General features: G+C 39.1%; 1 protein-coding gene across 1 annotated transcript in view; it reads right to left on the reverse strand.

The window, feature by feature from the left end:
- Positions 1–1,931: 1,931 nt before the first annotated feature.
- The window catches only part of LOC127672687 (zinc finger protein 59-like), a 59,596-nt gene continuing 45,886 nt past the window's right edge, over positions 1,932–15,641 (reverse strand). Inside the window, 2 exon segments of the mRNA XM_052167995.1 lie at positions 1,932–4,290; positions 4,292–6,522. Coding sequence (XP_052023955.1) covers positions 4,198–4,290; positions 4,292–6,522 — 2,324 coding nt within the window. The 3' untranslated portion in view covers positions 1,932–4,197.

Here is a 15,641-nt window from a genome sequence, read left to right on the forward strand (position 1 = left end):
CCTCCCTTTCAGATGCCCAGTTCTCCGTGGCTGTGGGACAGCTACAGAAAGACACATGACAAGATTTACTTTAATTACCCTGCATCGATTAGTAAAGACACAATAGGTTTCTCCTAGAACCATGCATAGTCTCCCTTGTTTATGGGAAGTGACTCTAAGCCTCTTTGATTTTGTAGAACAAATTATGTCAGGGAATCTAACTGCTATTTTAATTCAGAAATGGAAATTTTAATACTTTTATACCCTGATCAATCTATCCGTTTAAAGTTATTATCTGCCTTGATATAAGAGTAAGTTTGATTCTCCTGTAATAATTGTCATGTCTAATGTCTCCTGTATCAGCCTAGATTAGATTTCACAGAGGCCAGAAGCTTCCTCTGCCTAGTCCTGGAAACTTCTAGTCTCCATAAAAATCTAATCTAGACCTAGAATGTTTTCATCCTCTGAAACATGCCGCTGAATAAGTTCATCCTCACTAGTTCATTCTGGACTCTTCCTGACTGGTCAACTCAACTTTTCTGGCTCAAAACTCCTCTCCACTTCAACTGATTCACTCTGGCTTCACAACTGTTCTGCTTGGTCTCAAACTCACTGGCAATTTGTTCTAATCTTCTGGCTCCTTCTATCATCACCTGTGTCTAGCTTGTTCTATCTCTGCACCCTGTCTCTGTATAAAGCCCAATCTCTATCTATCTCTCTCTCTCTCCCTCCCTCCGTCCCTCCGTCCCTCCTCCCCTCTCTCCCTCTCTCACTTTTTGCTCTCCAGTGCCCCTTAAGTAGATTCACTTTCCCCTCACATCTTGTGAGAGTTGGGCATATCCTATAATGTCAAATCTTTCTCTGATTGGTCACTTCATCTGCCACTCAATTAGATATCACTTTCAAATACGGGTGCTTCATTCTACAAACTAACTCTACCTTCATTGTTTGGGATTAAAGGTGTGTAGTAAGAGTGTGTCTCTTAGTACACTTAGTGTGTTCCAGCCAGAAGGATATTAAAGGTTTGTGCTAAGGCTGAGCAACACCACAACTAGAAACATGATTTTCCAGTAAATAATACAATCATTGAATTCCCAGTGTGATAACCTGCACACTGATAAAAAGTTGCATGTGCCTATGGCTGTCAAGCCCACTGTGGTAACAATCATAAGGAGTGAGATGAGGCCTAGAATACTCTTTTTTCCTTTGTGGTTCAGGGTCCTCTGAATAGATATATATATTTCCCTTCTTTCCTATTATGTAAGTATATATGGGGCAGAATGTGTACTATGATACATAAGAAGTGTTTCTCAGTTTGGAAAGAATCAGAAATACACATTTAGTTAAAACATTAGCACATGTCCACTAAGTAGTCTCAGGGACTCCGTAACACTGCTATTGTACAGGTGAGTTAATACACAGGGCAGGACAGCAGGCATCAAAATAAGGGGAAATGTCTAGATTAAAGGATTTGGATATTACATAAGATCCATTCCTTTGTAATGTTAATTAGAATTAATGTTTATAATGTTAATTTGGCCTGTCCAGTCATGAAGAACTTTGTCAGTCAATGTGCTGAATGTCTGGGCAGTGTTCCCCACAACAAAACTCCGCCCAGCTCAGCCTGGAAGCAGCTTCTCTACTCTTTTTTACAGAATGATGAGTTTTGAGTTTTCCGATTACACAGGTCACTTGACAAAAAGATGACATAAATAAAGAAAGGATAAAATGTTATGTCTACAACTCAAGAACTGAGTACAGCATTAGTTACACCATGCAACTTAAATTACGGTATTCAAGTTACACCACATAACATTATTATGCTGTCAATTTAAAGTTGATTTCAATTTTTTATATTTAACCAAGATTAAATTATAAATATCTGTTTGGAACTAAGTTTCCCCATATAATCTACTTATACACAACAAACTAGACCTTTTAATAGAGCTCTGGCACCCACCATTTTATCCAAATGACCAACCATAATTTCATCAGTAATATTATAGCTGACACATAAATGCTTCTAGACATGTTGAGGCAGGACATACAACTACAATGTGTTTTTACCCAAAATATTTCAATCATTTGAATCTAATTGTCCTTGGATAGAAGATAAAGTAACTAAAGACTGGTAATATAGGGGGGTAACTGAACACATTCCTACTGTGCACAACACCCTAGGTTAAATAAACACTGAAAACTTAATATAAAATAGAGCAAGGCCAAATTTCTATCTATACAAGATTCTCCTCAGGATATATACATTTGGGAAAAAAAGGAGTTTGGAAGCCAATGACAAACTTCTAATGTCATAAAATTCTGAATCATTTATTTCCTTCAGAATATTTATGATTCTGTAGTATAGGTAACATTCCATCTTGGGTGTTGTAGTAAGGGATAAAATGCCATGTCTACAACTTTTATTTATTTGATAAGAGGTCTCAATACTGCCACAGTTGGACTTAAAGTCAGTATATAGCTAGATTTGCATCCAACTCTTGATCCTCCTCTCTTAGCTTTACACTTACTTAGGATTTGAACATGCATTTCCACTCCCAACTCGAAAACATTCTTAATGGTACAGCCTCAAATATCTATAAATACAGAAAAACATGATCAATCTTGTAAATTGCTGACAATTTTCAATCTAGTTGAGGATAAAGATGTATGTTGTTGACAATTCCAAGTTTTTCATATGGATAAAAAATTTCACACATAGCTGGGCAGTGGTGGCGTATGCCTTTTATCCCAGCACTTGGGAGGCAGAGGTAGGCAGATTTCTGAGTTTGAGGCCAGCCTGGTCTACAGAGTGATTCCAGGACAGCCAGGGCTATACAGAGATACCCTGTCTCAATAAACAAAAACAAAAACAAAAAATTCACACATATATTTTTATAAGTGGTTTCAATTTGGCTATATTTGTTAATGTGTTATAGGGAGCCCACAAAAAAAGATCATTCTATCACAGTTTGCTTCAAAATGAAAAGTCTTTATTCCAGCCATTTCTGAGTACATTCATGTATTTGGAACCCAAGAATAGCCCCAGCATTTAGAGGAAACCCATATCCTATCATTTTGTTCAAGAGCTACAGAGGAAGCTTTTGGACAAGCAGATAGTTTAAAATTAGCCAAAAATAAGAAGATGGCTGGAGGGAGAGGTTTAAACACACTGGGCTCTTAACAGAAGCCAGGCTAAATTAGCAGAGGCTAATTAAAACTCCAGTTTCTAACTAGAGTTGGACAATTTTCTACAATATTTATCCATCAAGGAAATTCTAGTCAAACCTGAAATGGCCTCAGCAAGAATAAGAGATGGTAGATCGGATCCGAGGACTTTCTTGTCCTATCAAAAATGTATACTTTATGTTTACATGTGGGCAGAAGGGTATTACATTTGAAATTTTTATGGGTTTCACCCCTTTAGAAAGTACTTATTCATAAATGACTGTGCTTTTTAAAATGTCCACACAAATACTTAAGGAACGGGGAACAATTCAAATCCTTCAATGTTCATCCATAGATGTATTCATTTAAAGTTATTTAAAATGTTATAGTGAGTAAAAGCATGAAAATTTCCTAAACTATCTTAAATAAAATTAACCTCTCATGTCAATGATACTAAAGCTGATAAAAGGAGAAAATTTTAAAAGCTCTTTTACAGACCATGGGAACTAACCAAGTACTCAGTTCCAATAACTGTTATCCCTAAACTGATTATCCTGGATGACTATTGATTGATGAATAAAACTTATACAACTAACAAGAGGAGAATAATCAAGAACATGATTGCTACCCTGGATTTCTGACATGAAATTCTGAACAAAGTATCTTCTCTGAACAACCTACTTCCCGCATTCGCATTCCAAACAGTTTATTGGCATTAACAGTATATGAATATACCAATGTTCACCATATCCAGGACAGATTAAAATTCTCACATTATTTTAAGTCATAGTATTCCCAATATGAGCACCCTTCTGTTCAGTAAAATTTTCATAAAATGACTTGTCTACCTTCCTTAAATGCATAGGACTCCCGGCTATTACAGATTTTCTGATGTTGTGTAAATTCAACATTTACAATAAAGAGTTTTCCTGATTCTTCTAATTCACATGGTTTCAAACCTCAGTGGTTTCTCTGAAGAGTTTGAGCTAATTCTATAGATATTCCCACATTCCTTGCATTCATAGTGTTTGACACCAGCATGGATTCTTTATGTTAAAGAAGGTCTGAGCTCAGACTTAAGTTCTTTCCACATTCTTTACAGTGACAGGGTTTCCTACTAGTATGAATTCTAATATGTCCAAGAAAATTGGTTATGATAGTCAAAGGGTTCTCCATATTCATTACATTGAAAGGGATTCTCACCAGTGTGGATTCCCTGATGAATGCTGAGGTCTGTTCCATGAACAAAGTCATTTCCACCTTCCATGCACTGAAAGAGTTTCACATCAGAATGAATTCTCTGATGTTTACTGAGTTGGGACTTATATCTGAAGGCTGACCCACACTGCTGACATTCAAATGGTTTCTCTCCATTATGGATGCTCTGATGCCGAGTGAGATACGCCAGAACGACAAACGCCTTTCCACATTCCTGACACTTAAAAGGTTTTTCATCAGAGTGAATTTTCCGATGATGTAACAGGCTTGAGCGATGGATAAAGGCTTTCCCACACTCATTACATTCATATGATTTCACACCAGCATGAATAACACTATGTTGAATGAGGGTGGATTCGCGCTTGAAGGACTTCCCACATACCTTGCATTCAAAAGGTCTCTTGCTTGTATGAACAATTTGATGGTTATTAAGCTCACTGGGAAGATGAAAAGTCTTTCCACAGTCTTTACACTCATAAGGTCTCTCACCACTGTGAGACTTCTGATGGCGAATGAGAAGTGTATTAAGTCTGTAAAACTTACCACATTCTTTACATTGGAAGGGTTTCTTTCCAGTGTGAATACTCTGGTGATCAGTAAAATTGGACCTTTGACGAAAGCATTTCCCACATTCCTTGCACTGATAGGGTTTCTCATCAGTATGGATTGTGTGATGTTTACTGAGCTGGTACTTACTTCTGAAGGCTGACCCACAGAGCTTACACTTGAAGGGTTTCTCTTCAGTGTGAGTTTTCAGATGCTCAGAAAGGTACACCTGAAGCCGAAAGACCTTCCCACATATATTGCATTCAAAGTGTTTTTCTTCCATGTGAATTTTCTGATGTTCAGAAAGGTACACCTGAAGCCGAAAAGCCTTCCCACATACATTACATCCAAAGGGTTTCTCGCCAGTATGAATAGTCTGGTGCATAACCAGGTGTGTGGCAGTTCTGAATTTCTTGCCACATTCCTTGCACTCAAATGACTTCTCCCCAGTGTGAATAGTCTGGTGCCGTGTGAGATGAGTGAGAACAATGAAGGCCTTCCCACAGTCCTTGCACTCAAAGGGTCTCTCACCAGAATGGATTTTCTGATGTTGCGTGAGGCTTTTGTGTCGTTTAAAGGCTTTCCCACACTCGTTACATTTGTGTGGCTTCACATCTGCATGAATAAGCCTATGTTCAACCAGGTTGGAGACTCGGTGGAAGGACTTCCCACAGTCCCTGCACTCAAACGGTTTTGTGCCTGTGTGAATGGTCTGATGGTACTTGAGCAGGTCAGGAAGGTGAAAAGCCTTTCCACATTCATTACATTTGAAAGGTTTCTCACCACTGTGAGATTTCTGATGTCTTGTAAGCTGCTGGGGGAGTCTGAAGGCCTTCCCACATTCATGACATTCAAATGACTTCTCTCCAGTGTGAATGTTCTGGTGCCGTGTGAGCTGGGCCAGAACAATGAAGCCCTTTCCACAGTCCTTGCACTGAAAGGGTCTCTCATCAGAATGAATTTTCTGATGCTGCACGAGGTTTGAGCGACGTTTAAAAGCTTTCCCACACTCATTACATTCGTATGGTTTCACATCAGCATGAATAATCCTATGTGCGACCAGGTTGGAGACTCGGTTGAAGGACTTCCCACATTCCCTGCACTCAAATGGTTTTTCACCTGTGTGAATGGTCTGATGGTACTTGAGCAGGTCAGGAAGATGAAAAGCCTTTCCACATTCCTTACATTTGTAAGGTCTCTCACCACTGTGAAACTTCTGATGTCTTGTAAGCTGCTGGGGGAGTCTGAAGGCCTTCCCACACTCCTTACATTCATAGGGCTTCTCTCCAGTGTGAATACTCTGATGCTGAGTTAGAGTTGACCTACAACCAAAGCACTTCCCACACTCCTTACATTCATATGGCTTTTCTATGTTGTGAGCAAGAGTCTGGCAGGAATAAGGAGGCATTTCTGCCTTGTTAGCAACCTTTTCATCAGCATCTCCTTCTTGATAACCCTGTAGTCCACTGAATGCACTACAGTTGGGGCCATTACTAAAAGTAGAGCCCTCTAGATCAAGAATTCTTAATTGCTTTATGCTCTGTCTGGGAAATTTTCCATTATTAATAGAATTTTCTGGAGATATATTTCCAGCATCATAATCCATCTCCAAATCTGAAAGAAAAGGAGAAAGCAAAAATACCTTATTTTCTAGTAACACACATACACACATTTTTTGTGACATAAAAGTCATTAAATGCATGGCTAGGCTCTACAGTAGCATCTGAGAAGCTGAACAAGAGCAGGAGAGCAGCAATCAGGAAGGTTTACGCTGTAAGACGATGCTCTCTACAGCAGAACAGGTCGGAGATGGGAGGACTTGTCTGTAGTGAGAATTCTGGTTTCTTTAAAAACAGAAATCATATGGGAATATGTTTTTGTTTGTTTTTCTGTATAACAGCCCTGGTTGTCCTGCAGTCACTTTGTAAATCAGGCTGGCCTTCAACTCACAGAAATCCACCTGCCTTTGTCTTCCAAGTACTAGGATTAAAGGTGTGTGGAACCACCCCCAACATGTTTTTAATTCCAGGGGTGGGATATGAGACTACTTTAGATTGTCCACAGCAGGAGTCTATGATTTGCTTCATGATCTGATAGGGGCTTGATTTTGCCAGCTATATATAGTTTCAGCAAGATTATGGCATTTGGAATTCTGGGGACTTTTTAGAGCATATGTAAATGCTAGAGCCAAGAGAGGGGCTGTAGATGCTGCTGCTCCTGCTGGCTGCTGATCTTGAGGTTTGTTGCAGTTTGTCTTGTGGTCTTGCGTAGAGACGAGAAACAAGAAGAAGAAATTGGATATCCTGATGCCCAAGATCAATCTTCCCCCAAGACACTCAATGCCCTCCCTAATCAGCAGGAAGCAGTCTAACAATATCAGGGCCACTTTCACTCCCAGCCTCTCTCTCTCTTCTGCTAGTGTGGGGAGGTTGGAAGGGTGAAGGATGGTAGAAAAAGGAACCCATAAAGTAGCAAAAAGTATGTATGTACATGTCTACTCCATGGGATTATAACTGTACTGAAATAATCTAATGTGTTTATTTGCATACTCTTTAAAATACACTGTCAGCAATCAGTCATTTGGCACCAGCCTGCCCTTGGAGATCTAGCAGCAGCAGCTTATGTCATCAACCAGAGCCATCAGGTGCAGCCCATAAATGGCCCTAGCCACCAAAGATCAATCAACCTCTCTCTCTCTCTCTCTCTCTCTCTCTCTCTCTCTCTCCCTCCCTCCCTCCCTCCCTCCCTCCCTCCCTCCCTCCCTCCTTCCCTCTCTCCCTCCTTCTCCCATTCTCTCTTAATTGCTGTCTTGTTCATTTCTTTTCCTGTCCTCCCCTCTGTATCTATTTCTCTCTCATGTCCCAACTCTGAGACAGCCTTTCAATTGCACCCATGTAGCTGGTTTTTGCAACTTTGTGAGTTTTTCTTTTTCCCACCATTTATTCCCCTGGTTTCACTCCCTAACACAAGATAGGAGAGAAAGGATAGAGGATAAAGAGAGAGAGAGAGAGAGAGAGAGAGAGAGAGAGAGAGAGAGAGAGAGAGAGAGAGAGAGAGAGAGAGAGAGAGAACTGGTGGCCTGGACTTGGAATTTTTTAAAAAAGAAGGAAGGTAAAATTGGTGGTGGTGGAAGAGGTGGTACATAATTATAATCCCAGCAAGAAGCAAGCCAATGCGAGCTGCATCATGAGTGCCAGACCAGCTTGGACTACATACTAAGAATCTTAGTATGAGAAAAACAAACAAGCAAAAGGAAGGAAGGAAGGAAGGAAGGAAGGAAGGAAGGAAGGAAGGAAGGAAGAGTTCATTAATTTTGTAAAAAAAAGATTTATTATATTTATATTATTTATATGAGTACACTATAGCTGTCTTCAGACACACCAGAAGAGAGCATCAGATCCCATTACAGATGGTTGTGAGCAACCATGTTGGGAATTGAACTCAGGACCTTTGGAAGAGTAGTCAGTGCTCTTAACTGCTGAGCCATCTCTCCAGCCCTAGAGTTTTTACGAAGGCTAAAGATATCCAGCCAAGGAAATAGGTAGGCTAACTGAGATCTTTACTTATGCATCCTGTCTAATCCCAGCTCTGTGGCGGACTACCTGATTGGCCTCCTCTTCATTCCTGCCCCATCTCCAGGCCATCATACAACTTCCTTCCCTCCACTGACTGCATTACCCTAGCCCACAACTCCATCAGGCCTTCTCTGGGAACCCAAAGACTACTCTGGTCAGTGAGACAGGTAGACTAACTGCAGATCTTCACCTCTCCCTCCAGCCATCAAGTCCAATCCCCAGTCTCATCTCCAGCTCTGTAACAGACCACTGTGGCCTCTCCTCACTCTGTCCCCATTCCAAGGAGACTAGGAGGACACCAACTTTCCTCCTATGGACCCAACAACAACCTCCCCAACCCATCTCCATTCCTAAGTGTCAACTCTCAATACCTAGAAACACATTTTACCTGGAACTCCCAATGGCCACACCTATCAAAATTCCACAGAATTTCCTCATTAACAACATATAGCTGTCAGACTCATCTTAAAGAAACAGAGAGGGCAACAGAAACTAAATAACAAAAATCCCACCCAACAAAGACCAAACTAGATACTGGCACTGAGAACTGTAGTCTTCCCACAGGCAGATGCCTAAATGTCAGTGTGAAAACACAATAAAAGTTAAAGAAATCTATGAAAACACAAATAGTGGAAGGAAATGAATGAAACCTGAAAGCACAAATAAATCAATAAAGAAATCTAAAACTGAGATATATTTGGAAAGAAAAACCTTAGGAACTCAAACAAGAACCTCAAAGGCAAACCTCACCAACAAGAGAGAGTAGAGAGAACCTAGGGCATTGTAGACACAATAGAAGAAATGAATACCTCATGCAAATAAAATGGTAAATCTAAAAACCTTTCCTGCACAAATCATCTAGGAAATCAGGTACACAATGAAAAAACAAAAATCTAGGAATAAGAATAGAGAAAGAAGAATAAACTCAGGTCAAAGACAAAGGAGTTATTTCCAGAAAATCATAGAAAAAAATTCCTCTAAAGAATAAGATGCCTATTGAGGTACAAGAACCATGTAGAACACGAAATAGACTGGATCACAAAAAAAGAAAAACACTAAACATTCAGGAAAAACAAAGGATGACTATGAATGAATGAATGAATGAATATCTCCAAGGGACATAGACCAAGAATAAAGACACAATTATTAGAATAATACATGACTTTTCAATGGTTTGAAAAGTCAGAATAGCATGGACAGATACTTTATAGCTTCTAAAAGACCACAGATATCAGCCCAAATTACTATTCCCAGCAAAACTTTCTATCACCATAGATGGAGAAAATAAGACAGCCTATGACAAAACCAAATTTAAGTAATACCTATCTACAAATCCAGCCCTACAGAAAGTACTAAAAGGAAAACTCCAACCTAAAAAGGTTAGCCATACCCAAGAAAACACAAGGAATAAATAATCCCAGACCACCAAACCAAAAGAGGCCACACACACACCACCATAACAAAATATCAGGAATCAACAAAACACTGCGTACTCCTGTATCTTAATATTAATGGTCTCAATTTCCCAATTAAAAAGACACAAATTAGCAGGCCATGGTGGTGCATGTTCTGCCTTTATTTCTAGCACTTAAGAGGCAGAAGCACTCAGATCTCTGAGTTCTGGGCCACCGTGGTCTACAATGTGAGTTCCAGGAGAGCCAAGTCTACACAGAGAAACCCTGTCTCAAAAACCCAAAACCCAAAATGGAAAAAAAAAAGACACAAAGTAACAGAAGTTAACAAACTAACTATATATGCAAACAGGATCCATCCTCTGCTGCACACAATAAGAACACTGTAACACCAAGGACAGATAACATCTGAGGGTAAAAGCATGGAAAATCATCTTCCAACTCCAAACAAATGGACCTAAGAACTAAGCTAGTGTAGCCATTTCAATATATGACAAAATAGACTTCAAACTAAAACTACCCAAAAGAGATAGGAAAGGACATTGCATGCTTATCAAAGGGACAATCCATGCACCAAAAATCTGACATCCAATTTAGTAAAAACAAAAACAAACAAAAAAATTACAGCTGAAATCCTGAAATCATGTATTGCCTCTTACACATTGTTAGTGAGAGACTGCAATATCAAATTCTCACCAATAGATAGGTCATTAAGACAAAAATTAAATAGGGAGATGCTGGCACTGGTATTATAGACCAAACTGACCAACTGACCATTTTATCCAAACACAAAAAAATCTTCTCAGCACAACATCAAACTTGAGCACATACATGGACACCAAACAAGTCTCAACAAATACAACAAAATTCAAATAATGCCTTGAATGCTATCTAACCACCATGGATATTAGTAACAACAGAAAAACTGAAAGTTCACAAACTTACGGAAATTGAACCATACTACTCAATGAAAGTTGGATCAAAACAGAGATTAAGAGAGAAATTAAAGACTTCCTAAAATGAGTGAAAATGAAGGAGCAACACATCTAAACTTAAGGGATACTATGAAGGTGGTTCTAAGAGGCAAACTGATAATGGTATTACCTACATTACAGAAAAATGGAGAGATCTCACTCTAATAACACCAGCTGTTGGTTTCATTTGTTCTTTATATTGTTCTCTGTTTCTAATTGATTTCATCCCTGAGTGAAGTGGAAGTTTCTGGTTAGGTTATGTGATGCACACTCAGGTGGTATCTTGCTGTGGCAGACTCATGTGGTGTTTTGCTGAGACAGACCCGTGGGAGGACAGGTAAGAGTATAAATAGGACTCAACAGACAATGAAGTCACCCTTGAATAGCTAGCCTTGCTCTGCTTTGTTAGTCTTGCCACATCACTTCATTGAGAGAAGCATGACAGTGAACTTTTCATGGTGTCCCAGATGGTTCTGGTCATTCCCACTGACTTATTCAGCGAAGGCCTGGCTGTTTCTACTGGATCATGTCTCCACTGCCAATTCATGTTTGGTATCCTGACCCCACTGAACTAGACTCCTGGTCTCCTGACAAACATTAGAAAGAACTACTTCTAAACAGGTTCACATTCCCTTGTCCTATTCACCACCTTTTCTCCCATACCTTGGAGAAAATGGGCCAGAAAGGGGTAAGGGAGGGTAAAGCACTTGAGAACCCTTATTAAAAGTAGGTTTTGAAAACTCTAAGCCTACACCTGAGTTTTATTATATCCTGCTGTCTACTCCCCTTGGGTGTGTTTGCTTTTTTTCCCTAGAGCTTTCAGGTGTACTTTTAATTTGTTAGTATGAGAACTCTCTAATTTCTTTATGAAAACACTTAGGGCTATGAACTTTCCTCTTAGCACTGCTTTTATAGTGTCCCTTAAATTTGAGTATGTTGTGCCCTCATTTTCATTAAATTTTAGAAAGTCTTCAATTTCTCTATTTCTTCCCTTAGTGATTATTTTGTAGAAAGTTGTTCAGTTTCCATGAGTTTATAGGCTTTCTGCTGTTTCTGTTGTCAAAGTCCAGCTTTAATCCATGGTGATCTGATAAGATGCAAAGGGTTATTTTAATCTTGTATCTGTTAAGGCTTGCTTTGTGATCAGTTATATGGTCAGTTTTGTAGATGGCTCCCCGAGGTGCTAAGAAAGTATATTCTTTTGTGTTTGCATGAAATGTTCTATAGATATCTGTTAGGTCCATTTGAATCACAACCTCTGTTAGTTTTATTATTTCGCTAATGTTTAGTTTCTGTCTCAAGGACCGCATTGGTGAGAGTAGGGTGTTGAAGTCTAGCACTATGAAGGCTTTGATGTATGGTTTAAGCCTTAGTAATGTTTCTTTTACAAATGCTGGTGTGCCTCTTGCATTTGGGGCATAGATGTTCAGAATTCAGATGTCATCTTGGTAAATTTTTCCTTTGATGAGTATGAAGTGTTCTTCCCAATCTCTTTTGATTACTTTTGGTTGAAATTCTATTTTATTAGATATTAGAATGGTTACTCTAGTTTGTTTCTTAGATCCATTTTCTTGGAAAACCTTTTCCCAGCACTTTACTCTAAGAAAATGTCTATCTTTGTTGCTGAGATATATTTCTGGTATACAGCAGAATGATAGGTTCTGTTTAAGCATTCATTCTGTTGACCTTTATTTTTTTATTGGAGAATTGAGTCAATTTATGTTGAAAGATACTAATGATCAATGATTGCCACTTTCTGTCATTTTGATGTTGGTAGTAGTTGTTTGTGTCTGTGTGTGTATTTCTCTTCTACTGGCTATAATGGGGTGAAATTATTTTTTTGTGTTTTCTTGAGTGTAGTTAGCCTCACTGGGTTTGAGTTTTTCTTCTAGTGTCCTTTATAGGGCTGGGTTAGTGGAATGAGGTTTAAATTTGGTTTTGTTACAGAATATTTTGGTTTATCCATCTAAGGTGATTGAAAGTTTTGCTGGGTATAGTGGTTTGGGGTTGACATTTGTGTCCACTTAGAGTCTGCAAGAAATCTGCCCAGTCCCTTCTAGCTTTTAGAGTCTCCATGGAGAAATCAGGTATAATCCTGATAGGTCTGCCTTTATATGTTACTTGCCTTTTCCCCTTACAGCTTGTACTGGCTGGTTTTGTGTGTCAACTTGACACAGTCTGGAGTTATCACAGAGAAAGTAGCTTAAGTTTGGGAAGTGCCTCCATGAGATCCAGCTGTGGGGCATTTTCTCAATTAGTGATCAAGGGGGAGGGCCCCTTGTGGGTGGTGCCATCCCTGGGCTGGTATCCTTGGGTTCTATAAGAGAGCAAACTGAGCAAGCCAGGGGAAGCAAGCCAGTAAGGAACATCCCTCCATGGCCTCTGCATCAGCTCCTGCTTCCTGACCTGCTTGAGTTCCAGTCCTGACTTCCTTTTGTGATGAACAGCAATGTGGAAGTGTAAGCTGAATAAACCCTTTCCTCCCCAACTTGCTTCTTGGTCATGATGTTTGTGCAGAATTGACACCCTGACTGAGACACAGCTTTTAGTATTCTTTCTTTGTTCTGTGCAGTTAGCGTTTTCACAATCACATGGCAGGAGGATCTTATTTCTGGTCCAATCTGATTTTGTTTTTTGTAAGCTTCTTGTACATTTAGAGGAATCTTTTTCTTTAGGTCAAGGAAATTTTAACTATGATTTTGTTGAAAATGTTTTCTGGGACTTTCAGCTCTCATTCTAACAACTTAACCAGAACAAAAAGTTCTAGGACAAAAAGATGAAATTACTCTCAAAAGGAACAGACCATAAGAAGTAATTAAACTCAGGGCTGAAATCGATAAAATAGAAAAGAAGAATCAATGAGACAAAGAGTTGACTCTTGGAGAAAATTGTTGACTGACATACCCTTAGCCAAATTAAATAAAAGGCAGGAAAAAAATTAACAAAATTAAGAGCAGTAAAGAGAACATAATTGTTGCAGGTCTGTGCTACTTTGTTCTTTTCCCAGCCTTTATCCATCACCACCACCAAGTCCCTGCCAGTTTCACCCACTAACACTAGATAGCAGAGAAACAAGCACAGAGGGGGGCGATGAGTTAGAAAAATCCCCGAATCTAATTTCTTTTGTTTCTTCTTTGACAATTGCTAAATGCAAACTGAAACTAACCTCTCTAAGGGACCAATAATGCTGCATCTGGAGGCCATTGCATTTATGTATCCTCTGAAAGGTCCCAAAATCCCAGCCATCGCACAATCAAATAAATTAAATGCAGCTGGCAAACTAGAGCACGAGGCAAATCCTAGTCAACTGCCGTGGACAGTCTGGAGCAGCCCCACTTCCCGGTAACTGGATTAAAATGAAAGCACATTCTTATAATATTTCTGTTTTTTAAGGAAACCAAAGTTCAGAATTCTCGAAAGTTTTCACTATATGTAACAACAGATACATAGGAAATCTAGAGATTCATTAGGACATGCAATAAAAACCTAAACTCTACCAAACTGGAAAAATCCAAAAGAAATGAGTGATATTTCTGATACAAACGACTTAACAAAGTTAATGAAAGACTAGAAAAAAAATGAAGCAATATATAACCCCTAGTGAAATGGTAATTAAAAAGCCTCCCAAACAACAACAGGAACAAAAAATGGTCAAGGGCCAGATGCTTAAGCTCAAAATTTGACCAAACTTTCAACAAAGAACAGTTCATGCTCAAAGCATTGCTCAAAATAGAAACAGAAGGCCAGGCAATGATGGCTACACCTTTAATCCCAGCACTTGGGAGGCAGAGGCAGGTGGATTTCTGAGTTCGAGGCCAGCCTGGTCTACAGAGTGAGTTCCAGGACAGCCAGGGCTACACAGAGAAACCCTGTCTCAAAAAACCGAAAGTAAATTAATTAATTATTTAATTTAAAAAAGAAACATAAAGAACTACTTCCAATTCTTTTTATGAGGCAGGCCACAGGCACCTTGATACCCAAACCACATAAAGACCCAACAAAGAGAACTACAGACCAATTTCCTCAATGAACATAGATATAAAAATTCTCAATAAAATACTTGAAAATTGAATTCAAGAACACTCAAAAATATATCCATCATGACCAAGCAGGCTTCATCTCAGAGTTCCATGGATGGTTTCACATACATAAATCAATAAATGTAATCCATCATATGAACAAAATGAAAGACAAAAGCAACAGGATCATCTCATTGTCAAGACCTTTGACAACATTAACACTCCTTCAGAATAAGAGTCCTGGAGAGATTAGAGATATAAAGAACAGACACATGGCAACATAATAAAGGCAGGATACAGCAAGCTCAAAGACAGCATCACCTTAAATGGAGAGAACTCAAAGCAATTACACTAAAATCCAGGAAAAGCCAAGGCTGTCCAAACTCTCTCCATACCTTCAAAGTACTTGAAGTTTTACCTAGAGCAATTAGACAACTGAAGAAGATGGCAGGAATGCAAACTGGAAAGATTAAAAAAATCTTGGTTTGCAGATGATATGACAGCAGACATAAGTGACCCTGAGGATTCCGGGGGTGAACTTATACAGCTGATAAACACATTCAGCAAAGAAACTGGAGAAAATGAACTCACAATAATTAATAACCCTCCTATGTACAAATGACAAATGGACTGAGAAATAGGAAGAAATCAGGGAAACAACACCTTTTACAATAGCCTCAACTAATATACAATATCATGCAGTAAGACACTGAAGAAAAAAATTGAAGAAGATACTGGAAGCTGGAATGATCT

This window comes from Apodemus sylvaticus, chromosome 1, assembly GCF_947179515.1.
Source record: "Apodemus sylvaticus chromosome 1, mApoSyl1.1, whole genome shotgun sequence".
Taxonomy (NCBI): Eukaryota; Metazoa; Chordata; class Mammalia; order Rodentia; family Muridae; genus Apodemus; species Apodemus sylvaticus.